The sequence below is a fragment of the Saccopteryx bilineata genome, chromosome 3, assembly GCF_036850765.1.
Source record: "Saccopteryx bilineata isolate mSacBil1 chromosome 3, mSacBil1_pri_phased_curated, whole genome shotgun sequence".
Lineage (NCBI taxonomy): Eukaryota > Metazoa > Chordata > Mammalia > Chiroptera > Emballonuridae > Saccopteryx > Saccopteryx bilineata.
This window is the reverse complement of record NC_089492.1, coordinates 96,543,887-96,571,071: the sequence shown is the minus strand read 5'-3', so window position 1 is coordinate 96,571,071 and position 27,185 is coordinate 96,543,887. Positions and strand designations below refer to the sequence as shown.

The 27,185-nt window shown below is 43.5% G+C and overlaps 1 protein-coding gene across 1 annotated transcript in view; it reads right to left on the bottom strand.

Annotated features, from left to right (window-relative positions):
- TMEM178A (transmembrane protein 178A) overlaps window positions 1–27,185 on the bottom strand; it is a 49,161-nt gene that overhangs the window by 10,496 nt on the left and 11,480 nt on the right. Inside the window, exons 2-3 of the mRNA XM_066264741.1 lie at window positions 3,757–3,870; window positions 178–315 (exon numbers count right to left, since the gene is read on the bottom strand). Of these exons, the coding sequence (XP_066120838.1) occupies window positions 178–315; window positions 3,757–3,870 (252 nt within the window). The remainder of the gene's footprint in view (window positions 1–177; window positions 316–3,756; window positions 3,871–27,185) is intronic.

The following is a 27,185-nucleotide window of genomic DNA, read 5'->3' as shown; positions in this document are numbered from 1 at the left end:
TAACGCTGTTCTTTCTTTAAACGCTGTATTACCCACCCAAGCCAAACGACCATCGACCATTGGTTACTTTTCTGTCAAATGAAAACAAAATAAATGGCGAGATAACAATGTGAATTTCACTGCCTACAGAGCAGCCTGCGCTCTTGCTGGAAGAGACAGCTGAGGGGTTTTGCCTACCTGTCATGAGGAAAAGCAGGCCGGCCACGTGCTGGGTCAGGCTTTCCTCCCAGAAGAAACTGACCATGGCCACGATGCAGCCACAGAGCAGGACAGCCACAGCCATGCCCAGGAAGCCGGCAGTGATTCTTCTCAAATCTAATCTCGAAACACAAACAGACATCCAGCATAAGAAGCAGAGGAAGGAAAGGCACTGGGAATGAAGAGCTTCATGTATGTCATGAATATTAATAAGGAATACGGACAGGCGTAGGGCAACAAAGCCGAGGTGGTTTAGGGCACTGTCTTCCCAGGTGTTTCCTAAGAGGGTACATGGGGTGTAACAACCCGAGGGGTCAGAGTCACCCTCTGTGAGTCCATGGAGAAGTCCACACCAAGTCGAGGACAGCGCAGGGTCAACTCCGGTAACAGACAGTGAGTTACTTAGTAAACTGAGAGCAAGGTAGATTTGCAAAAGATCTTTATTATCCTATAAAGAGCAATAGACATGTAGGTTACCACCACTGCAAGGGCTGTAATTCATGACTTTAGAGAAGGAGCCTAAAAGTGAGCTATAGTGAAATACAGTTTCACTTGAGCACCACGGGGACACGTTCTTTTCTTTATTTATATCTATTCCTGCAGATTTTTCAAAAAGGATTTGATGAAGTAAAGGCAACTGTGGTGATGGAAATAGAGCCCAAGCGCACATATGTGACATCTGCTCACAACTGCCCTCTCCCCTTAAATAAGGGCCCTACACCCAAGCACCCATTTGCCAGGTTAAGGAGGGGCTGTTCCCACTGTATACACCACTGCCAGGTTTGGTCTCTCACAAGATCACAGTTGTGATCACTGGGCCAGGAACATAGCTGCCTTCTGGGCAAAACCAAAGGATGGACTGACTGCATGTACTTGGACACCCTTCCACTCTGACTGCTATCCTAATTGTCCTGCTATCTTTAATTCTTTCTGTGTGGTTTGTTTTTTTTTTGGGGGGGGGGGTGTTTTGTTTTTAACAAAGCTAATTTTTATTTATTTATTTATTTGGTATTTTTCTGAAGCTGGAACCGGGGAGAGACAGTCAGACAGACTCCCGCATGCGCCCGACCGGGATCCACCTGGCACGCCCACCAGAAGGCTACGCTCTGCCCACCAGGGGTGATGCTCTGCCCCTCCGGGGCGTCACTCTGTTGCGACCAGAGCCACTCTAGCGCCTGGGGCAGAGGCCAAGTAGCCATCCCCAGCGCCCGGGCCATCTTTGCTCCAATGGAGCCTCGCTGAGGGAGGGGAAGAGAGAGACAGAGAGGAAGGAGAGGGGGAGGGGTGGAGAAGCAGATGGGTGCTTCTCCTGTGTGCCCTGGCCGGGTATCGAACTCGGGACTTCTGCACGCCAGGCCGATGCTCTACCACTGAGCCAACCGGCCAGGGCCAACAAAGCTAATTTTAAAAATTGTTAGCTAAATTTCTATGACCCCCTTCTTAAAACAATAGATCCTAAAGATAGGTCTTTAGTCCCTGGGGACAGTCAACAAGTATGGGCACACCTGTGCGCACATGGGGCCTAGACAAGGGGCGTACCCCACCATTTGATGTGTGAGTTGCTCTACTGAGGGGTGACTGTCCAGGCAGCTGCCACCTCATTATATGTTCATGTGGCTGTTGGCCATCTGAGGGGTGCTCCATCGAGGGTAGATTATAGTAGCTGCTGATAGTAGAGCTAGTCTAGCTCCTAGTCATACATGGATAAACCAGCCCTTCCTTCTAAGGACATTTTTCATTTCCAACTCAGAGCAGAACATTGCTTCCTTAAAGGAATAGTAAGTAGACAGAAAGCAAGGGGCCAGGAGCAGTGATAATTTAAAGGGACTGAGTTTAATGTGAAGGGTATTTTTAAGACATCCACATCTGAGCAGGGGAAATGGAATAATATAGGTCAGTCAGTATATATCTCACAACCCCCTAAATTCCCTGTGGGTCAAGTGTTATTTTCTATGACCATTTAAAGGCATAAGGGTCAGCTGTAATCTGCATGGGATTCGTGCTGGTACGAGGCATGTTAAAGCTTCTCTGTTAACCATGGCACAGATCAGCAAGTGTGATTTTCTTAGAAAGAGCCATGCACAAGACTGCTAAAAGCATCTTTCCATGAGAAGCTCACAAAGGACTAAGAGAGAATGCTCAAATATTGTCTTGCTGGGAATAACAGAATACAAACTGTTAAAGAGATGAGGTTCTTTGTCAGGATAATCTTTTCTGATCTAAAACCGGTGACTACAGGGCTTTCTAGACAGATGACTGAAGAACTCCAAACATGCTCATAAAGAATTAAGGTATAAGAAGGCTTAGATTAGACTATCTCAGATCTGCTGAGAAATGATTGTTAAGAACAGCCAGTAAGGGCCCTGGACAGTTGGCTCAGCAGTAGAGCGTCGGTGGCCTCCACCTCAGGTGCTAGCATGGCTCCGGCTGTAATGGAGCAATGCCCCAGATGGGCAGACAATCGCCCTCTAGTGGGCATGCTTGGTGGATTCCCGTCAGAAGCATGCGGGAGTTTGTCTGTCTGCCTCCCAGATTCTAACTTCAGAAAAATACAAAAAAAAAAAAAAAGATCAGCCAGTAAGAACTAACTTTCAGGAAGTCACACTATTAAGAAATAAACCCCATTTTAACCAATCACTTTCCCAGTTCTAAATTTTCCAATCATAACATTTGTTTATTAGACACGGCAATGGAGCTTCCATTTATGCATTTGAGATTCAAAACAGATCCTTCTGATCCGCAGAGAGATTTACTTAGAAAATGAGACCCTGCTTGGTTGGTTTTCTGCAGCGGTTTTAGTCACCAAACAAGATCACTGAAGTCTTTGCTGTTTATTTCACTGGAAAACAACAATGTCAACACCTGATTAGGGTAAACACTGTAAAGAACTCAGTCTAGTTTTTACTTTCCTGAGTTATCTATCACCAAGCAGCATAAATCAACAGTTTTCAAGTAAATATCAGCCCTCTTAAGCATCACGTGACATGATCTTTTCTAGGGTCCTACATTTTCCTAACAGTGTAAAAGGTTAGCATCTGCTGTTGGAATGAAGAGGTAACAGATACCCTCTGAGGAAACTATGACATATACTCATAAAAATATTTTAGCAGAAATACAAGGTCAGAAATAGACACAGTAGCTAACATTAATACTGTATAAACAAAATGAAGATAGGAGTATCTTAGGAGTGATCTCCTTTGGTTTACTGAGACTAGTGGTGGAGCATGTCCTTACACCTGCAGGTCCTAATACCTGAGGGCTTGCTAAAGAAAAGACTTGGGAAGCCAGTTGTGAACAGATGCCACCAGGGCAGATATGCACACGGCACAACGTCTCACACAGCCTTGTGCCTGATTTTCACACATTTGATGTGCAAATGAGTTGTGACCAAGGGACAGTGAGATGACTCCCTGAGTCTCTGACATATTGGCTCAGGGGTCCAGGCATGATCAACACAGCCTCTTTCAGTCCAAACCTGCGAAGGCTGGCGGGAATACTTTTTTGTTGTTGTTAAGAGAGATACCCGTTCCTCTCTGACCCCGTTCAGGAAATACTCACGAAGCAGGTGCCATTCATCTTGCTGTATTGTCTTGGTCAAATTGAAAGGTATGTTGCGTAGGCGGATTGGCTGAGAAAAGTGGTACTTGATAGCCGTGCACCGCTGCGCGATCCCTGGTAGGAAATAAGAAATGTGATGTACTAGTCTGCATTCCTGATAGAATCCTGGAGACCTGAGGCCGAGTGATGCATTCTACAGCTGGGCGGCAGGAGGGAGGGGCTAGGAATCTCTTGATCACTCTCATTAGACAGAGACCCATCAGAATGGTAAAAACCTAAAACGTGAAATTGTTTTCTAAATCGTGTTTCATTTTTTAATGTATTAAATTTGATAAGGAGCTACACTCCCCTAATTGTGTTATGACACCGAGTTTGTAATAACTAAATGCAAAACTCCTCCAAGAGAAATGGCCTAAGCATATACAAATGTTTGGGAGAAATCAGCCTGAAACATGAAGTTAACACAGATAAATTACACGTGCCTGAATCGAATCCAATCTCTAACTCACAAATGGGTTGCATCAAAAAGTTCATTAGGAAGTGTGTTATCTGGAAACCAGAAGACATTTTTCCATAAAGGCAACTTCTATCAGGGGTCTCCAAACTTTTTACACAGGGGGCCAGTTCACTGTCCCTCAGACCATTGAAGGGCTGCCAAATACAGTGGTCCTCTCACTGACCACCAATGAAAGAGGTGCCCCTTCCAGAAGTACAGTGGGGGCTGGATAAATGGCCTCAGGGGGCCGCATTGCGCCCGGCCCGCAGTTTGGGGACGCCTGTCTATGTGGTGGCTTAGATGGTGATTGGGTCTCCAGACCACCCACAGAGCCCGTCTAACCCCAGGCCAGCTGATGCAAGTCCTTTATATGAATTTCACTGACCTGGATTCTGGGTCCTGAGAAAAAAGGTAATACTGAAAAATTCCCTCCCTTTCCTGGTTGCATGGCCAGCCCGAGGCACAATATTCTGAAATGGGCACGGGTACCCATTGCTTTATCTAATACCTTCTCCTACCCTCCCTCCCAATCCATACTGTTATTGCATAAATTAATATGGGCCTATTTGCCCCTTAGAATCTCCTGAATCCCGTACAAGTATCTACCCTCCCTTTAAATTAAAACACAACAGAACTTCCTGCTGTCATTGTAAATCATCTTGGTCGGGCTTCGGGATAAATGCAATCTGATTAGATTGATTTCAGAGAGATGTGGGTGAATGTTAATCCTTTAATCCTGGCAGCTGTTAAGAAAAATCCTTATAGATGAAAATAAATCTCTAATCAGTGGAATTTCAGTAAGTATAATACTTCATGCTGACAATGGGGTGTGGACTGGGGAGACATTTTTCTTCTCGACTGAGAAGGGCTGGACTTGGAAACAACTCCTGTGCTAGGAAATGTGTGGGTCCCTTTTACATCCTTGCAAATATTCTCAGGGCACACTCCTCCTCTGCCCCTTGCTGGGAACAGGCACGAATCCCAGTAGGCAGGGAGAGAAGCAGAGAGGAGGTGAGCAGCCTGTCCTGTGCTCTCCCCTTCCCCAAGGGAGTCTGGCTGGTGCCAGGAATGAGGTAAGCAGTGCACATGTCACCACATTACCTTTCTTCCCCCACCAGGCTCCCAAGCTACATCTAAACAGGCAGGATCCCTGAAATGACAGGAGAAAGGAGGTGGAAGAATGGCAAGGTCTGCCCTGGACAGTACTAACAAGCAGCCCTCAAAGATCGCTAAGACTGGGAGTCTAGTGAGCCCAGAGCTCCTTAGCTGAATTTGCAAGAAAATGTTCTACAACGGCAGCACTCCACGCCCTTGGAGAGAATTAGGAGAGAAAGTGGGAATGAAGGACAGATAGGCGGCCATGTCAGAGGCCTGCCATTTGCTGTTTTATCTCCTTGTTCTAAAACACTTGTTCCGTTGTCATAGCGGGAATTCTGATAGATTGAAAGAGGAAAGTATACTGTTAAGGTTTGGCTTCCTACAACCTACAGGTACAACTGGAACAATGAAACCTGACACAAACCGCACAGGAAAAGACCTGCAATTTCTTGATGGCTTACGAAAGACAAATTAGGTCCTTTTGATAAAAAGATGAGTATACGTATGTACATCGATGGTGGTAAAAGATAGAGGTTCCATGTGATGCTTTGGTAAAGAGTGATACTGTGAAAATCCACAAGGAGGCATTAGATTCAAATTTTTTCAAAGCCATGCTTGCAAACTTTGAAATTAACTGGTTTTCTGGGTTTAGAGAGCCATGAATCTCGCTCTCTGAAAAGGAACACAAAAAGCATGATCTCATAGCACCAGATGGCATCACACAATGGGGGGAAGAAACATGCAGAGGGTTGAAAAGAACAAGTGGTGGTCTATATTTAGTGATTAATGAGCTTCTTAAAGGGCCAAGTAGAGCCACTTTGATGGTGATATAAACCACAGAATAAGGTCTATTAATATGCTGCACTGGGGTTAGGAACGAAGTTTATGAGTTGGTGCATTTCTGTTGTTTCTGGTGCTTAGAGAGATGAATCAAATCCCAAGCTTAGTCACAGAAACCCATATTCTCGGTTAAATGAGGAAGAAATGTGAGAGACAGCAGAACATGCTGTAAAATGTCATTAGCGCCAATCAGTGATAAGGCAGTCTACGGTAGCCAAAAAGCCTTGCAGTCAGACAAAGTTAGGTTTGAATCTCAGCTGTGTGACTTATGGCAAATTACTTAACCTCTCGAAGCGTCAGTTCTCTCATCTGTAAAAGAGGGGGAATAATGACAAATACTTTATGGGGTTATTGTGAAGAATAAAAGAGGTAATTCAGAGACTTAGTATATAGGACAGGGGTCCCCAAACTACGGCCCGCGGGCCACATGTGGCCCCCTGAGGCCATTTATCCGGTCCCCGCTGCACTTCCGGAAGGGGCACCTCTTTCATTGGTGGTCAGTGAGAGGAGCACTGTATGTGGCAGCACCGCAAAGCGCGGCATCGCTCACGTACAGTACTACTTCCAGTGACACGGGACGCAGGCGTCACGGCTCCAGAAGTGCATCACTTGTTACGGCTAGCAGTGACAAATATGGAACCGGACATTGACCATCTCATTAGCCAAAAGCAGGCCCATAGTTCCCATTGAAATACTGGTCAGTTTGTTGATTTATATTTACTTGTTCTTTATTTTAAATATTGTATTTGTTCCCGTTTTGTTTTTTTACTTTAAAATAAGATATGTGCAGTGTGCATAGGGATTTGTTCATAGTTCTTTTTATAGTCCAGCCCTCCAATGGTCTGAGGGACAGTGAACTGGCCCCCTGTGTAAAAAGTTTGGGGACCCCTGATATAGGATGTGGTCCACTCTCAGCACTCAATAATTGTCAGCATTCGACCATGAGTTACCTCTTGGTACCTGCTCACATTCAACGTACACAACCATTGCCACACACTAGGAGTCTGTATCCAACATGGGCATCACAGATGAACCCAGGCTGACACATGAAACAGCTGCCTGAACAATGGCCCAAAGGAGGGCTCTCACGTTTCTTCTCTGCTGTCACTCCTGAGAGTTGGCTAAGTGGCCTCCTTGCGGCTGTGCGCTCCACCGTCCAACCCCCCCTGCATGCCTCCACTGGATAAATCCACTCCACGAAGACTCAGGGCCTCTGGAGCCTCTGTAATGTGTAATGTGAAAGCCTTCAGGATTTTACCACATCCACCTGACATCTACATATCATCAACTTAATATGTTTCTTTAAAGATTACTGTAAGTTGGAAATGGGTTCTTGCCATAATGTCATTGTGTATTTGTTTAACAATTAATGTATTTATTTAAAAATAAAGTGCTACATAATGGTTCATCAAACATGTGTTCATCATTAATGCTGTGCCAATGGGCCAACTTCCTCACATAATCAAATAGAAGGTGAGAATGTCCCTGGGGGTCCCTGAGAGCAGTCAGCCTGGGTTTTCCTCATCCAGCTGCCCTGCCCCTGTACAAGAGCACACCATTGGCTTCCCCCTCAATCAAACTCAGACTCCCGGTACCTAGCATCTATCCCTGCCCCCCACCTCACTCACACTTACCTGTGAGTGACTAATCCCCAGGGGATACCCCACACCTCCTAGACTCATGCCCTGGCCATGTGGTATCCATTTCTTCCTCTACCTACACCCACATCTTAAAACAGTCCAATACCTACTAAGCCTCCAGGCCCACTGACTTAATCCAAAAGGCCTTCCCCAAACATAGTAGCCCCTGCAGCTTACTCCCTTCTCTGGCTTTATTTTGATGTTAGAGGCTGAGCCACACAATCAATCTAGCTCTTGATTACTCAGTGTTTTTGTCATTTCCTAATAGATCAGAAAGTCTGCCTCCCTTTGGGTTTCCCAAATTCCTTAAGAGCTGAGGCCATGACCTTGTCCTGGGCCTGTGACAGTTAAGAGACATGCCAATAACAGTTGCTGACAATAGCAGTATAGCCAAGGCTTCGAGTTCTCTAGCAGATGAAAGGATCCGTGAACAGTCTGCATCGTTTCCTAAAACTGAATTTCAAAGGCAGCTTGGAATTCCGTATCTGACCCGTGGGCAGAAATTTTCCCACCAGCTCTGTCCACACACACCCCGGTTCAAAAGGCAAGATCAAGCATAGGGTCACAGGGCAGAACAGCTGCCATGTTCTTGTCAGAGAGATTTAATTTCAGAGGAGTCGGGTGCTAAGCGGACAAAGGAAATGTTTTCCTCATCACCTCCTTTCACGGGTCTGAACAGCCCTCGCTTATATAAACCCAGTTCAGTCAGTTTAGCGGCTCAATGCTGTCTTTGAAGCCTCAGATGACCAAAATGAGTCCTGAAAACGAAACCCCAGGAGGGCAGGCCCCTTATCAAGTCTCCAGAATTGAAAGGAGCTAGGTACAAAACGAGTAAAACGGAGGGGCACTGTACAGTAGAAATACACTGCAAATCGCACACACAGTTTTAAATATTCTAAATGTCACACTAATATTTTCATTTAATACACAAGCAATATTTCAAAAATTATTGATATTTTACACACACACATACACACACAAACTGTCTTTGAAATCAGTACATCTCCTTTTGGACAAGTCTAATTTCAAGCGCTCGGTCATCTCATGTGGCTGGTGGCTATTGTACTAAAGAGATGAAGTTCCCAGGTGAAAATGAATAACATTCCAATTAAAGTTAAAGCAACAGAAAGCAAGAAGGTTTGATATAGGAAGTGCCTGAAAGGTGTGAAAGTTCCTCTTTATTTAGATTCTCTCTCTGCAATATACTAGCTTGTTCTGCTATAATTGTCTCATTACTAATGCACAGTCAGCGTCTTAATAATGTGGAGCATTACTTTGGAGCAAGACAGCCTGGATTTGCATTCCAGCTTTACTGTTCACTAGCTGTGTTTCCCTGGCAAGTTACTTAACCTCTCTGGGCATCAGTTTCCTCAGCTGTAATACATGGACAGTGATAGTTCATCTGTCTCATGGAATTAAATGAGACACTCATATCATACATTAGTATTAGCTTCTATTATTATTACTGCTACTACTATTATTCCTACTGCCAGTTTATTTACCTGAACAAACCCAGGTAACGGGACTATTTGTTAAAGGCAAGACTCAAGCAAATTGCTTGAACTATAAACAGATGATCTCTAGGGGCCAAAGATAAAGGATTCAATAACAAGTCTGACTGATTCAGCCAATTGCAGAGATAATAAACATTATCACTGGAAGTTTTGTGTTTGTTTTTTTTTAAGTGGCAGTGGAGAAAACCAGGAATAATGGTGCTCAAATAGTCACAATCTTGTACGAAAGTGGAAATTGTTATTCGTTTAGGGTAATGGATGATCACCGGTTTCCCTGAATTAAGGTTTAAATTTCCTTTAATGTAGTTAAATTTTTTTTATATCTACAGTAAAATGGAATAAAGTATTTAAACTTTAAAACCAGAGATTCTCAGCTTCTCAGAACCATCATGGCTGTATATTCGGTGACTTAGCTGATGGAATGGGCATTCGTGACTGGAGAGGATCTGGGGCTTTCAGCCCAGCTGAGGGCTCTCTGCTTCTTCCTCCCTCCACATTTTTTCCCTCCTTTGGTTTACCTTCCCTCCCTAGCAGGAGATGGGAGAACCATTGTGTGGAAACAGTTCCCTGTGGTATTTTCCCATCTCAGAGTTGTCAGCCTCAGAGTTCCAGCAGGAAAGAGTATATTATTATGCCATCGGATGATGCCATCCCTTCTGTGGAAGGCAGACACAGGCTGGAACAGACACTTGTCCCACACTTTGTTCCCTGAGCCTCCACCCACGTGAAACTGAATACAGCCATCCACTCAGTAGATGCTCGACCACAACAACTGTGGGATTTCCTTCCCACGGGGTATACCAAGTTACAGGGATAGAGCGACAGTCGCTGGTGGTTATTCTTGCTCTGGTCACAACATGCTGACTCAGAGGGATCGATATAGTCAGAACAAAAGCTGTCTTAATCGTACATGGGTTTAAAGCTGTTGTGAATACATACCGGAAGTGAAAATCTCCTGGGTCGGGAAGGCATCCAGTCGGTGTGGGAAGTGATGCTGAGCTTTTTTCTCTCTTCAACATGTTGTTTTCAATTAGTGTAAACATCAATGAATATAATTTTTTTTACCCAAAACCTTAAGCCTGTGTACCCTCAAACACTGGGAGAAACTTGGTAATATGGGGATTTTTGTTCTGCATTTAATATGTGTGTATAAGAAGCAGCAGGCAAGAGTGTAAACTAGAATATTGGCTTTGGAACCAGCTGTGTGACTTAGAGCACTACACTCAACCACTCTGAGCCTCCATTTCCACATTTGTAAAATAAGGGTAATACAATCTCATAGAATTGTCAGGAGGATTGACTGTATAGTTGACTTTTAAACATGCATAGTGGGGGATGGAGAAAGGGGTGGGAAGCTCAGGGCTCTGAACTCCTACCATTTGAAAATCCACATGTTACTGTTGACTCGATAGTGGGCCCTTCGCATCCCAATTCAAACTATCTCAGACCCAGTGCAAAACAGCATTGTCCTTCTGCCATTGAGAAACCACATTTGAAAACACAGAAATACTGTTTCCATTCTGAGACTGGTTGAATTCACAGATGGGAATCCTGTGGATGGCAGGGCCGAATATATTTACTGGGAAAAGGATTAGCATATAAGTGGACCTGAGCAGTTCAAACCTGTGTTGTTCAAGGTCCACTATACTGGAAATTTCATCCCCATCTCCATCATTTGGGAGGAAGTTAATTGCCAAGTCTCCATCACTATTTGCCATCATAAGTCAACCACTTATTCTTTCTTTTACTCATTTATTTATTCATTTGTTCAACAAAAGTCTATTTAGCAAGTGCCTTTTAAAAGAGGTCCTATTTTCCAAATCTAGAATATGATGCCACAAAAACAAAAAAAAAATGAACAAAATGAAAGTAAACTATAACTCTAAAATGGGGAGAAAGAGGGAGAGGGTTGGAAGAGGTCTCCTACCCACCACATGCTCACTTGCCACATGATGACCTATAAATGCTGATTTCTTTAGCAAGTTCCCAAATACTACTCAAAAAAGAGCAACTTACTGGAGAAAGGCTGCCCATTTTAGAATGGGTTGGCAGTGTTCTGGGTAAATTACCCTTTAAAACAATGCACTGTTGGCCCCTTGCAGGTGTTTTGAGAGAACCCTACTAATTGAGTTACACTTTCAGAAGTTTGTTTCCTTTATGAAAATGAACCCTGGGTCTAGCTGAACTGACTGATTAATACTGTATATAGAGATCAGGAAAGCAATGTTTGGTAGGGCTAATGTATAAAAATATAGGCGAGGGCAACAGCTCAGGCTGTGAAAACAAATTCAAACATATTTGCTACTGTGAACAATGCTCTCATGTCCCCATACCAGATGGGCTCCTGGATTTATGAGGGGATGGGTCACAGATACATATCAAGATACATGGAAACTGGGAGCCGCTTTCAAGCAGCCTGCAGGACCCACAGAGAGACTATTCTGTAGCTGCTCCACAATTGATAGCTGTATTCCTGGGCTTTGGTAGGTTATAGAAATCAATTTTTAAAGAAATAACATAAACTGATTTTACACAATATTTCCTATTTTTTTCTAAGTTACAATAAAGGCTAAGCCATCATCAAGCAAAACTGACAAGTCTGAATTTTATTTCATTTAAAGTCCTCAGCCCACCCTCCCACGGTTAGGTGGGCTGGTAGGTCCCCGAGACAAGAAGTGAAACCTCCAGATCGAAGGGATGATCAAGAGTTCACTCCAACAGGAGCAGAGGATGGCACTCCCCACCTTCCAGGGGCAAGAACCTTATAGCAGAAAGAAGCCAAATCCCAAAGCCATCTGCGGCAGCCTCGAAAGATTCCGGGGCAGGACCCTTGGTCCTTGGCAGCCTTTATCAAGTTCCCGGGTGTCTGCTCCCTCCCACAGCTCCCCAGGCATGACTAAATCATGACAGAAATGTGCAGCAGATAAATACACTTCTGAGGCCACCAGAATTGTGTTAGTATAGTTATAGGAAAAGGATAGCCATACTCTTACGTATTAGAAAGCCTCTTAGGCCTTCTCACACATCTCTTAAGTTACACAAGGCAGTCTCCCTTTTATAAAAATAAGGAGAACAAGGCACAGACCACTTAGTCGTCTAAATAGTCACGAGCATTTACTGAGGGTGCACTACACACCGGGCGCTATGCTGAGAGCTTTGCTCACATTTCCCGCATGAGACAGGTCCTATCGTTACTTTTATTTCGAAAACTGAGGCTTAGAGAGGTTAAATGATCTGCCTGAAGTCACATGTCCGACAAGTGACGGAGCTGGCATCTGCCTCTGAAAACCAATTCATAGATATCTTAACACACTTTGTCAGAGGAGCATTACTATGATTATATCTGATCATGCCTAATTATTCCCCATAAGTGGACAAGGACAAAGCAGGCGAGTCTGGGTGACATGTGGCACTGCTTCTATCATAACATTGGTCTGTGTCTTTCCAGTACTCTCACACCACCCTCCACCACTGGGAAGCAGAAACAAAGACTTCACTAAAGCCCTGTCCAAGGCGCTGAATGCAGATTTCCTTCCCTGCTTGCTTCCACGTGAGCAGGTTATCACGTGTCTAAACCCCTGACCAAGGCCAAGGAAAACCAGAAGGGGCAGAGAAATGGCTCTGGGAAGAGAAGAAGGTGCTGGAAGAATGGGAGGGGGAACGGGCCACAAGGGGAAGAGATTCCACCTCTCTGTAACCCCAGAGCCCTGGACACCCATGAGACCCAGATGGAAGGTTGGGTGTGGGGGTAGAAGAGTGGTTCACACCTAAAGTGAGGCTAGGAAGGGAAAACTTCACCCTTCGCCTAGTGGAGCTGCCATCTCCTGACAGGCATCTCTCTGTGTGGGGAAAAAGACTTCCACCCCAACAGCATCTTCTAAACTGAAGTCTTCAGTCTTCCTCCTACCAGAACTCACCAACCTAACCACATAGTTCAAACAGTCAAAATAACCACCAGGTGCTTCAGCCTGAAATATAAATGTACCTGAAATATAAATGTTGGGTTCCAATGACAGCATGAATGGGAGCTGTAATCCTCTTTCTGTTTACCACCTGTGCTTATCACATCTAGTCCTAACAAGTCCTTTTTGGAGGACAGAGGATGAGACAACTTGCACATATATAGTTCAGAGCTATACTGTACTACCATTCTCATTGCATCTTACCACATACATATACACACACCCACGACCATCTTATCACACACACATACACACACACACACGACCATCTTATCACACACACATACACACACACACACGACCATCTTATCACACACACATACATACACACACGACCATCTTATCACACACACATACACACACACACGACCATCTTACCACACACATACACACACACATGACCATCTTACCACACACACATACATACACATGCACATGACCATCTTACCACACACACATACACACACACACAACCATCTTACCACACACACGACCATCTTACCACACACACATACACACACACAACCATCTTATCACACACATACACACACACACACACGACCATCTTATCACACACACATACACACACACCACCACCACATTTCAGCTTACATCTCATCACAACATGCCCACAAAATGTTTCCAGCCCTAATTTTACATCAAGCAGCATGAATGACATAAACAAGTGGGCAGAAAAAAGTGCCAATAAGCACTTTTACTTAAGCACCACTTAAATCAGCTATTTGGGGATACAGCACGAAGATCCAGAGGGCAGGCCAAGTTTAGCCGAATCACAAAAATGAAAGGTTCACCCAGCCCACTCTGCCCCCTGCCCCTCAAAGCCACCCCTCGGCTCCCCACCCTGTCCCCAGGACCCTCCCACCAGTTCAGCCCAGTACAGCTCATTAGCATTCTTTTCATTCCCCTCAAGCCTAGGGGTAAACTTCCAGAGGCCTTGTACTTAATGTACTTAAGCATCACCCTCAGCACCATATACCTGAGCCTGAACATAATTGACAAGAACTGTGTTGATAAGAAATGGGACCATCCCAAGTATCTGAAGGATAACTAGGTAATTAAAAAAAAATTCCAATTTCTGAGGAAATTCTTTTTTTTTTTTTTTTGACAGAGACAGAGAGAGACAGATAGGGACAGACAGACAGGGAGGGAGAGAGATGAGAAGCATCAGTTCTTCATTGCGGCACCTTAGTTGTTCATTGATTGCTTTTCATATGTGCCTTGACTGGGGGCTACAGCAGACCGAGTGACCCCTTGCTCAAGCCAACGACCTTGGGCTCAAACTGGTGAGCCTTGCTCAAACCAGATGAGCCCATACTCAAGCTGGTGACCTCGAGGTTTTGAACCTGAGTCCTCCGTGTTCCAGTCCGACGCTCTATTCACTGTGCCACCGCCTGGTCAGGCTCTGAGGAAATTCTTTTAAATTCTCTGGCAAGGTCCTTTATGGGTTATTCTTTTTGTGCCAGCGACTTTTGTTTTATTTTGTTTGGTTTTCAAAGCCTGGGGCTGGATAACCAATGTTCCAGAGCACCCCCCTGTCCTTGGCAAAATCTGGGGGCAACATAAAAAGCCCTGGGCTAGAAGCAGAAAGGCACCTCCATTTCCCTGCAGGGCTCAAGTACCTGAGTTTTCTGAAGGCTGAGCACCTGGTGACTTCCTGCCCGGGACTGAGCACAGTGCCCTCTGAGGATCCTGGCAGTCCGGCCAGCAGCTGTCCTTGCTTGTGCAGAGCAATGAAGAAGTTCTCCAAGAGCACCATTAATTACCAGAGCGCAAATGTGCAGAGATGAGATCAGCCTCTGCAGTGCTCATGCTCTGCTGCACTATTTGGCTTCCTGGCTGATGTAAGGCCACACCATGGGCCAAAACACTTCCTGAGACACACAACTGAACAGAAGGACTCTCCAACCTGCACACCAGGAGGTCCACCACTTCCTAACAAACAGCCTGGACCAGCGTGCTCTTCACTCCACACCACCTCCCTATCCTGGATGTTGGCTTAACGTTAAATTATGGCCCTATCACCTGCTACCTTTATGAAACTCTTTGAGTCTTAATTCATCTGTAAAATGGAGCTGGTAATATTAATTTCATACAATGCTCCAAGGATCACCTTTAATCCATGCCTCTTGCATCACCCCATGTGAACTAACTGGTCTCATCTGGCCTGGTTTGTTGAAGAACTTGTTATTGGACCTTGTGGTTTCCCCCCAATCCGATCCCACCTACAAGCTGGATAAAAATGAACACAGATCTGCCCTCAAATAGTTGGGAGTCTAGCGAAGGACGGTGGCGTTACCAAAATACAGCACTAAGAGATGTACAATCACAGCTCTGACATAAAGGACACCAGAGCACAGGAGGCAGTCCAAGAAGGCTGGGTCCCTCGGGTACACAGCATTATCCCTGTGGGGCAAAGGAAGGGCAGGTAGAGGGCGGTACAGAGAAGGCCTGCAGAAGTGGGGTACAGAGTGTGAGGGGTGTCAGGGAAGATGTAGCTAGGGAGGAAACTGAGGGCTAGACCGCAGCGGGCCTGAGAGCAGGTTGAGACTTGGTCTCTATCCCAAGCCTCAGTGGATGTCAGCACAGAAGGTAAAAAAGAAGGCATAATCAAAATATATACTTTAAAACGAACAAGCATAAAAACACTTCACTCTTGCTCCTGCATGGAGGACAGACTGGAGAGGGCCAGGGTCGTTTAAGTGATGGAAACACAAGCAGACCACAACAGAACAGCCCAGAGAGGCAGGTTTCCAGGGAAGGGAGGCCAGAGAAGGCTCCCTGGAGTCAATTTGAAAACTGAGTCTGAGTCAGCCAGGTTGAGAAGCAGGAGGTGGGTGGCATTCCGAGAAGAAATGGGCATTCCAGACAGCGGAACAGCGAAAGCGAAGTTATAGAAGTAAGGAGTGTTCACAGGGCCTGCCGAGCAGGAGGAGGTCTGTATCGCTGGGCTGCAGTTTGAAGCGTGAGAGGGAAAGTGGTGATAAATAAAGCCCTAAGAAGGAAGTTCGGCAGAGATGAGGCAGGAGGAGGTCCTTGCCTGACACTCCAAGGCCTCAACCAGGACATTATCAGGAGCTACAGAAGGGTTTAGGCAGAGCAATGATAAGATCAAGTTTCATTTTAGAGATGGTTCTGTCAGTTGGGCAAAAAAGAAGGCCTGTGAGGAGATATGAGAGCTGGAAAGATTCCATAACTAGCAGGCTATGCACCCATAGTTCATATATGATGTGGGTATGACAAATGATTAAAATTGGAAAATTCTCATGGTTTAATCCCAGAGGCAAAGCAGCATATATCTTATCATCTCAGAATAGGTGCTTGTGTATATATTTGCATAAAGGCTGGATGTAAAAAAAAAAAAAAACTTTTAACAGGGTTATATCACGATGTTGTGAGTTTATAGATGATTTTTGTTTCTTCCTTTGCAGTTTTCTGCATTTTCTACAATGAGCATGTGTTTGGGAAAGTTCGTAATGAGAAAAAAATAGAGATTTCAACGCCATGCAGTCAGCAGGAATGGCCCCCCCAAACTGACAGCGACAATTTACATGTTGCTAGTGCCTGATATTTAGTGACCCTAAATCTTAAGCCACAAGATAAATACCATGCTCCCTGTGTTCACAGAGAGGAAAATGAAAAACAGGGAAGCAAAATGATTCATTGAACGTGACACAAGGGGCTGGAGGCAGAAGCGGAGAGGAACTAGGTAGATGCATGCACTCCTCAACCGTTTCAATTATTTTTGCTGAGAAATTATTTGAACAGAACAGATCATGAACAATCCAATAATTAAGATAGCCAAAATAATTAGAGACAGCCCAACAGACTGCATGATTAGCAGCCTAGATCAATAAAAACGCAGTGGATCCTCACCCTTGAATAAATAAGGCCACAGGCTACACTGCTGCAGGCACTGTAATTCCAGAACCCGGAGCTCAGTTATGACTATTTTTCTACAAGCGAGGAGGGGCCAGCAGGAGAAGGGAAGAAAGCAGAAGCTGTTTCCACACTGCGCCTGCCCATCCTCTGCCACGGGGACTGTGGGGAAAAAGAGGAGAAAGCTAGCAAGCGACCCACAATCGACACACAGTTTTGGCACACTCCACGCCCGTGCAAAAGCAGTCATACACACAGTCCTGCTTCTTTAAGAGCTGCATAAACGCAGTCCTGGAAGAAGCCACAGCTGCAGATATTAGACCCTCCTGTCCCCGTCCTGGGCAGAGGAGCTGTGGTCCCAGGATGGCACGAGTCCTGGCCGCCTTTCTTCTGTGTGTAGCCCGCAAACACAGCAAAGAATGCCCCATGGAAGACTGGCCTGCGTGACACTTATTTTCACTTATTTATTTTAAAACTTCCGAAAAGTTTAGAGAAATCCAGTGCTGTTTGTATAGCCTAAAATTCTACTCTCGGCTTTGTTGGATGGGTGAGGTGAGGCTATGGGGAGGAAGAAATAAAGAAGTGGGAGGTTCCCAAAAATGGCAAGCTTGCAAATTAAACAAGTGCAAATTAGTCAGTGTCCAAATTTATGCTGAAGTGGACAATACTGTATTTTGCAAGCCAATAAAGTGGCATTTATATGTAAATACACAGAAAATGAATAACTAATTTACATTTTCTTAATCTACTGCAAGAGGCCCTGAGGATCAATAGGATAACCATTAACTAGAAGTTCAGCATCCATGGGTTCTATTTCAACCTTGCTACAGCCAGTCCCCCTGTATTTGCTTTTTCTAAAGGAGGTAATAATGGGCTGTCATGAAAGGCCCTGGTTGGCAAGCCAAGGCGGTGAACAGGATGGCTACTAGGATGCCCTGCAAATGAGACCTGACTGTGCCTGTCAATCATCTGAACACTCTTAGAGACCCGCCCATCTGGTGACCGCCTCTCTTTGTGCCCTCCTGGCTTAAGCCATTCTGACCCTGCTCTCCCTCTCATTTCCTCCTCTAGTACAGATGGCCACAAACTTTACATCATTCGGTAAACAAGAAGTGCCACATTCCTGGACCCTGGGCTGATCTAAGACTCACTTGTTGCAGCACAGAACACCCCAAAGGCCACAGGCAACGACAACAATGTCCCAAAGTCCTCACTCCCAGGAGTACCTCCTGAAACCTCACCTCAAGACCATTTGCTCTAATTTCAGACCTAATTCCAACTTGCTTCCCCTCTGGCCCCCAGTTCCTGGCCCATTAGAAGCAGCAAAGCGGAATATGAAAAGGGACAGTTAGAGGCAGACAAAGGAAGCAGAAGAAAGTGATATTTAGAAAAGCAGCAAGCACAGAAAAACAGAACAAGCACAATCATTTTTTTAAGGGCAGTAGGTCATCATTTAGTTTCAAGGCAGATAGTTCTACACACCTCTACATTCCCTATGGTTCTAGATATCATATCATAGTTTGCATGAGTCATTAAGCAAAGTTAAACTTAGTCTTCTCTTATTCAAAAGCAGAGATGCGCCTAAATGCTTTGAATAAATATATCTATCCAGTTAAATTAAAACGAGTTTTGAGCCTGACCAGGTGGTGGCACAGTGGATACAGCATCTGCCTGGGACACAGAGGACCCAGCTTCGAAACCCTGAGATCGCCGGCTTGAGCACAAGTTCACCAGCTTGACTGTGGGATCATAGACATGACCCCATGATTGCTGGCTTGATCCCAAGGTCACTGGCTTGAGCAAGGGGTCACGTACTCTGCTGTAGTCCTCTTCCCCACCCCTAGTCAAGGCATATATGAGAAAACAGTCAATGAACAACTAAGGTGCCGCAACAAAGAATTGATGCTTCTCATCTCTCTCCCTTCCTGTCTGTCCCTATCTGTCCCTCTCTTTGTCTCTCTCTGTCTCAATCAAAAAAAAACAAAAACAAAAACAAATCAACAACAAACATGTTTGGAGGCCCTGGCCGGTTGGCTCTGTGGTAGAGCGTCGGCCTGGCGTGCAGGGGTCCCGGGTTCAATTCCCGGCCAGGGCACACAGGAGAAGCGCCCATCTGCTTCTCCACCCCTCCCCTCTCCTTCCTCTCTGTCTCTCTCTTCCTCTTCCGCAGCGAGGCTCCACTGGAGCAAAGATGGCCCGGGCGCTGGGGATGGTTCCTTGGCCTCTGCTCCAGGCGCTGGAGTGGCTCTGGTCGCGACAGAGCAACACCCTGGAGGGGCAGAGCATCGCCCCTTGGTGGGCGTGTCACGTGGATCCCGGTCAGGCGCATGCGGGAGTCTGTCTGACTGTCTATCCCTGTTTCCAGCTTCAGAAAAATACAAACAAACAAACAACAACAAAAAAAACATGTTTGGAGACAGAGAAAGGTAGGATTTAGCTCTCTAGAAAACTCACCCTTCATTTTCTGATGCTCTAAAGAAACTATAGCATGTTATAACTTGGGAAATTCTTAGAAATCATGAAGTCTGACCTTTCACTTATACAATGAGAAACTGAGATCTAGAGAAGTTTAGATGACTTGCCAAGCTCCTGTCTGTAGCAGGAAGAGCCAGAACCAGACCTGTAGCTTCTGGTGCCCAGCGTTCCTCATCTTCCCCACTTGACCATATGAACACAAGCCTTTTTGTACACAAATGGTCATCACCAGCAGTTCTAATGTTATTCTCCTCCATCACATATGCTTAGTCAAGGAGCCTTGCTCCTTTTCCTCTTTGTAAAAGTTAGTTTGAATTGTGTAAAAGAAATGTACTGTGTGCAGTAGGGTGCTTTTTCTCATATTCCATGAGTGTTGCAGTCTTGGTCATATGGTTCCTCTAGAGTAATTTCACTTCTTAGTTCATAATCTCCCACAGATTTTGTAAGGCTCTTCCCTACTATTACTGTCTGTAAAAGGAAACAAACAAAATCCCTAGAGAATGAAGAAACGCCTAAGAAATATATCCAAATCAAGAGACCAAAGTTAAGACCATCATGTGATGGCTCTCCTCTCATTGCCCCTCCCCCATCTTCCCCATCACTGTTTCGGTGTAGGTTAGTTAATTTTCTTCGAACAGGTTTATTTTCCTTCTCTTAGATAATCTAAGTAAGTCTTCCAAATGACCAAAATGCTTATGAGGGGCAAAGGTAAAACGATAAGTGCAATATCTTGACATACACAATCTGTCTCTGGAAGCCACACTCTTGTTCCCTCAGTAAGAACCAGCTTGACCCTGATGGGGATGGTGTAGATGACTGACCTGTCCACCTAATCTCTGCTTTGTATGGAAGGATTTAAGTAAAAACAACTGCTCCCATCAGGCATCAGAACTTGAGCAATAGAGCTACCATCATAATCATTACCATGGATGACTAAAAAGGTTACCTGGATGTAGCTGCTTCTCTGCATAAAGGTGGAAATTGGGGGTCAAGAAAGGTATAGCATGTTCAAATTTTTTGAATAGAGCTTTCAATGAAATTAACTACTATGCTAATTACACTATGTAGCAAGCCACCTAAAAGATCTTTGAGGAAAAAAAAAAGTAAAATGAATAATCAAGATGTACAATACAAATTAAACCAAAGTGACCAGCTATAACGTCTAGTGGGTTATTAGATTCAGAAAGCACATCTCTAAAACTTTTAACAAAATGAAGCATAACACATAGTTGTAGACTTCTCATTCACTTCACATAGATTATGAATATTAAATATTCTTTTGAAGAAAAGAAAGAATAAATCTAGAATTTTTTCCTGTATTAACAAAAGAAGTATATGATTTTTTTCCATCAAGATCATTTCAAAACTTCTTCAAAGAAATTTTAAACGAGCAAGTAGGCAAAATTTAACTTATGCTATGAAATTTTCTAAAGAGTCTTACTTTTTGCTGTTTATTATAAGCTCTAATTCCAGTTCCTAAAACCAGATATAACTTATTATTACCAATTCCCTGTGAAATCACCTAAGAAAAAAAATTTATATAGTTGAGTGCTTCCAACCAAATGGCAAACATTGTTCCCACAGCAGAGAATTCCTGGAATAATGTAGAAAGTCCTGCTTTCTTTTTTGAAACCCTCAGGAAATAAAAAAAAAAAAAGCAATAAGAAAGCATGTCACATTTAAAAGGGCGAAGAAAAGACATGTTGGGTGAACAATATGAAACAGGAAAAGACTCTCAAACTTGGATTGTGCACATGCTTACCTGCTTCTGGAGAGAGCTGACCTTTTTCTCTCCTTACACTTTGCTGAGTTAATTAAGCTGCTGCTTTCTGGGCATCCTGTAATTACAGCCAGTTAATGCTGCCAGAGACCCAACAGGTTACACAGATCCAACCTCTATATTTACAAATGAGAAAATGAAGATCTGGAGAGGTGAGGTGACTTGCCCAAGGTCACAGAGCTAGTGAATAGCAGAGGAAGAAGATGCTTCAAGTCTACTGACTTCTTTCACCTCAATAAATTGCAAAATAAACTTGCTGGGAGGGAGCTCACTCCAGAATGCCAGCAAAGCCACTGGTCTCTTGGAGAGTTAGCTCTGCTAGAAGAGACAAAGAACACTCTTGCTCCCAGCATGATTCTTCAGGTTTTCTCAGCATGCAAGAGCCTCCCTGGACACAAGGCTGACACAGCAGAAGAGCCCAGGGAAGAGCCAGAGGCAGGGCAGTGACCCAGAGTCTTCCAGCACTTCATCCCAAGGATTCTGCTTTCTGGCCAAAGGAAGTATGTCATTGGAATTGCAACAATGTAATTGAAAATAAAAAAAATATTTAATATGTCAAAACTGCACATAGAAATACTTATAATGAACTTGACAAAACACCACCTATGTATTGAGTTCCTAGTATTTAAAAACCACCTTAAGGGACCTTGTAAAGAACCGAGACAAAGGAACAGTTCTTTGGAGGTAGAGACTTCCTATGGAGATGAGCACAAGACAAAAAGACTTCAATAATAATAGAGTCCTTTAGTTAGGGATTGAGAACATTGTATGAGGAAATCCTGCATTAAGAAGCACTCTGTTTTAGCTATTATCAACAAGACAGGTAACAATAAGTGTTGGAAAGGCTGTGGAGAAAAAAGAACCCTCATTCATTGTTGGTGGGAATGTAAAGTAGTACAACTATGAAGAAAGTATGGTGGTTCTTCAAAAAATTAAGAATAGAACTACCATATGACCCAGCAATCCCTCTACTGGGTACATAACCCCCAAACTCAAAAACATTGATACATAAAGACACATGCAGCCCCATGTTCATTGAAGCACTGTTCACAGTGGCCAAGACATGGAAACTACCAAAAAGCTCTTCAATAGAAGACTGGATAAAGAAAATGTGGTACATATATATGATGGAATACTACTCAGCCATAAGAAATTATGACATAGGATCATTTATGACAATATGGACGGACCTTGATAATCTTATACTGAGTGAAATAAGTAAATCAGAAAAAACTAAGAATTGTATAATTCCAAACATAGGTGGGACACAAAATTGAGACTCATGGACATGCATAAGAGTGCAGTGGTTACCAAGAGGAGGGGAAGGGAGGAAAGGGAGGGGGTGAGGAGGAGAAGAGGGGCATAAAGAAAACCAAATAAAAGGTGACAGATGACAATTTGACTTTGGTGATGGGCATACAACATAATCAAATGTCAAAAATGATCTGGAGATGTTTTCTCTGAATCTATGTACTCTAATTGATCAATGTTGCCCCATTAAAATTAATTGTCTAAATAAAATTAAAAGAAAAAGAAGCACTCTATTATTTCTACACTGATTTTTAATACTTCAAAACTAAAAGCATAAACAAAATGTTTATTTTACTTTCACTACTATTGTTACTTTTTTCAAATGCCAAGTACTTTGTCTTCTTTGAATTATTAGTGTCTTAGTCTTTGAAAACAGAATAATTCTCCCTTCTCCTTGCCCTTGAATTGAATAAAAAACACTGAAGTGGATAAGAAGAAAATGGACCAGATATGACTGATTTTGAATCAATCCAACGCAATTTTCTCAACATTCTATAGAAAGATAGCTATGTGTCAAATACAGGCATCTGTCCCTGGCATCAAGGTAGAGAGGAAACTAAACAAGAAAACAAAGCACAAGACAATGTAGAAAGTAACATAATAGAAGTATGTATAAGGCATATTGGGGTCCCAGCTAACAAAGTAATTAATTCTGCAAAGAATGAGGGGCTATGTAGAGAGTCAAGGAAATTTAGACAGAAAATAACAATGGCACTAAGCTTTCAAGGAAGAATGCTCAGATGGGGGTGGGTGATTGGTATGCCTGGCAGAAGAAATAGGATACACATGACACAGAGAGTGAAAGGCTTATGTTTTGAAGGAATTTGGCATAGCCTGATCCTAGATGTCAGGGAGAAGTGGCCAGGGTATGCGTGTGTATCTGTAGCCACACAGCGAAGGCTATGTCATGACCTGCTCAGAAGTTTAGACCTGTAGCTGTGGGCAATGGGAAACCATTAGAGATTTTTTATTTTATTTTAACCACTTTAAAGTGTACAATTCCAATTTTATTTAGTACATCATGCAGTCATTCCCACCATCTATTTCCAGAACATTTTTACCAGCCCAAAAGAAAACCCTGTATCCAGTAAGCAGTCACTTCCCATTCTTCCATCCTTGTTTTTTGTCTCTGTGGATTGGCTTATTCTGTATATTTCTACAAACAGAATCTTATAATACATTGCCTTTTGTGTCTGATTCCTTTCACTTACTATTATGTTTTCAAGGCTTATCCACATTGCAGCATATATTAACACATCATTCCTTTTCTATGGCTAAATAATGTTCCATGATATAGATGTACCACATTTGGTTTATCCATTTATCTGTTCATGGACATTTGAGTTGTATTCACCTTTTGCCTAATGTGACTAGTGCTGTTATGAACATTCATGCAGATATTGCTAGTTTTGTATGCAAATTCTTCTGGGTATGTTCCTTTGGATGGATTTGCTGTATCATTGGGAATTGTTTAAGTTATTGACCCAACCCTTAGACAGATTTGTATTAAAAGCAAAGATATTGATCATATTTTAGAAAGATAAATGTACCTAATAGTTATTTAAAAAAATAAGGTCCCATAGACATGATGCCCCAAAGATCCACCAAATAGCTGCTCATTTGCTCCTTCCTGCTTTCCTTTCTTTCCTGCCTACTTTCTTCTTCTTCTTCTTCTTCTTCTTCTTCTTCTTCTTCTTCTTCTTCTTCTTCTTCTTCTTCTTCTTCTTCTTCTTTTTTCTGTTTGAGCTTTCAAATTGGTATGCAGTCTGGTGGCCCAAATATATGTCCACCCACATACCTTGTGGCTCTATACCATCTTCTGAGGCGTCTGTGCTAAACTCCTGCTGGCTCAGCCCATCTGCAGCAGTTCTGATTGTTTTCCTGCTGAGATATTCCTGCTCTGAAGAGGCATCAAGCTTCACTAAATAGGCCTCTCAGTTTCAAATGAGGTCCAGGAGGAGCCCGGCAACGCCATCAGGGAACATAAGGCGCGCTGGACCGGTCTGATGTGCACATTCCCGCTGAGATGTCTGGGCTTCACCTTAACACCCTCCCCCTCCATCCCCACCCATGCAAACACAGAATCACATACTGCTCAACAAACCACGTTCTCAGGTGGCCTTCCAGGTTTTGTCATTTCAAAAGCAAACAGTTCTTTACAAAAATTTTAAAGTGTTGGAGCCCAATACAGAAGCAAGTAAACTGGCTTTTCTTCAAACCAGAATTGGTTAGTTTCTCAAATTTTGAATATGTGCCTCCATCCACACATCAGGACACAGGCAATAGCAGAGAGTAACTCGCTAATTTTCTTTCTCAAAGTTGTTACAGTTTAAGTGCACTTGGAAGTTGCAGTCAAGGGATGGGCATGAAATATGGTGTTGTCACTTTTGTTTTCCTACAAAAAAATTAAAGCAAGTCAAATTGTGAGGAAAACAGATTTTTATAAATTGGCTTCAGGGTGGGGATGGGTGAGGGAGGCACATTCAGATAATGATCTCCACGAAGCTGTCACTGGAGTGCCCTGCATTTGCACTGGGGGCAACAGGGCAGGCGAGGCTATGCAGCCAGGAAGCACTGCCTCACTGAGCTCACCCAACCAGCATGTCTGGAATTTACAGCAACTGCACTATCACATCTTAGACTACACGGATATCCCTTAAAATACACAATTTTTCAAATTTCACATTCCATTTAAGTTTAAAAATAAAATTATAAATAAGCCTCCTTAGAAACAGCCATGCAGTCTCTGGGTCACTAGAGATTAAAGAGTCACCAAAGCTAAGCATGGGGTATTCAGGAAGCTTTCGGGTGCTCAGGAAGGGTAGCAGAATAGGCCACCCAAAAATAGGCCATGTTAATACAAGCAGTAATGTGAGCTGAAGGCAATTGAAAAGCAGAACATAAATTTGTAAAGGTGCCCCACCTCCCCTCTCTAAGAGTAAAGATAGAAATTAATCATTGGTGACAACTCGAGACCCTTATCAGCCCAGAGACAGTACCAAAGGGATCTACATTAAAAAGCATTGCTGAAATTAATCCTTATCTTCCATTACTTTCCCCCATATATTTGCCTTCCCACACACTTTGCCAGCTCTAAAAACTCCAAGTCCTCTTCCTTTGTCTTATCACTTCTCTACAAATGTATTGCTCTTTTGTTAAAATGCTATATAAGCCTAAACTTTAACCACCTATTTGAGTTACTCATCTCTGAGTGCTTCCATGTATATATGTTTTGTCTCTCTTTTGTAAATCTGTCTTTTGTCAGTCTAATTTATAGGGTCACAGCCAGGGAATCTAGGAGCATAGAGGGGAAAAAGATGTTTTCCCTCCCCTTTATCAGGGTAGGATGTGGAAAAAGAACACAGTCAATCTGGAAGAGCTAGCAGGAAGTTGAAATTCTCCTCTCAGTCCCATTTTCCCTATGGAATCACCACAGGTAGGACAGGACTGCCATGCAGGCTTCTCTGCCATGGCAGGCACCAGGGTTCTATATACAACAGCCAGGTGTTCTTAGCTAACAGAAACTAGTTTTGTTCTGGTGCCAGGCACCCAAGTGCTTCCTGGGAGGGGAAAGCCTTCCCCAGCCCCTGGGAGGAAGTTGATTGGTCTGAGGGAATTATGATGATTCCATTTAACTTGTCAGGGATTGGTTTAGAAATGGTCATATGACATAATTCTGACCAATGAACCCTGTGGAATGTCTGCTGGTACTTCTGGGAAATTGACTTTATCGTAAAAAGTTTCAACAAAAAATGGGCATGGCCTCTCTAGCCTCCTAGCCTTTGAACTGTTGCTATGTGAGGCAATGACTCATGGCACTGCTGTGAACAAGAAGAGACAAGCCCAAAGGCAAACTACCCATGTTAGGACAACTGAAGTACAACAGTGTTGAATCTTCCATCAGCCCAGGTACATGCTTCCCCCAGACGTCTTGTTATGAGAGATAATATATTTTTCCTGTAGGTTAAGCCATTTTTATTTAGTCATTCTGTTATTTGGTACTAAAAGATCCTTAACTGATAAACTTAACCCACATGAGTGGATAAAATGTTTATCAAGCACTTTATCAATGGCATTTAAAAAAATTAGACTGACAATCTAAATTACAATGTTTCATACTTAATCAGAAATGCTCCTGTACCTGACTTTCCCAGGCATAATAACAACTTCAGAAAACTACATACATAGAATACTTGATTGGGGTGTGGGCAGGAGGGATTAACACAAGACTGCCATTCTAACCTACAAGTAAAACTTGAAGAATACTAAAGTAATAACTCTGTGATAATTTAGAAATAAAAACAGCCTGACCAGTGGTGGCACAGTGGATAGAGTGTCGGACTGGGATGCGGAGGACCCAAGTTCAAGACCCCGAGGTTGCCAGCTTGAACATGGGCTCATCTGGCTTGAGCAAAA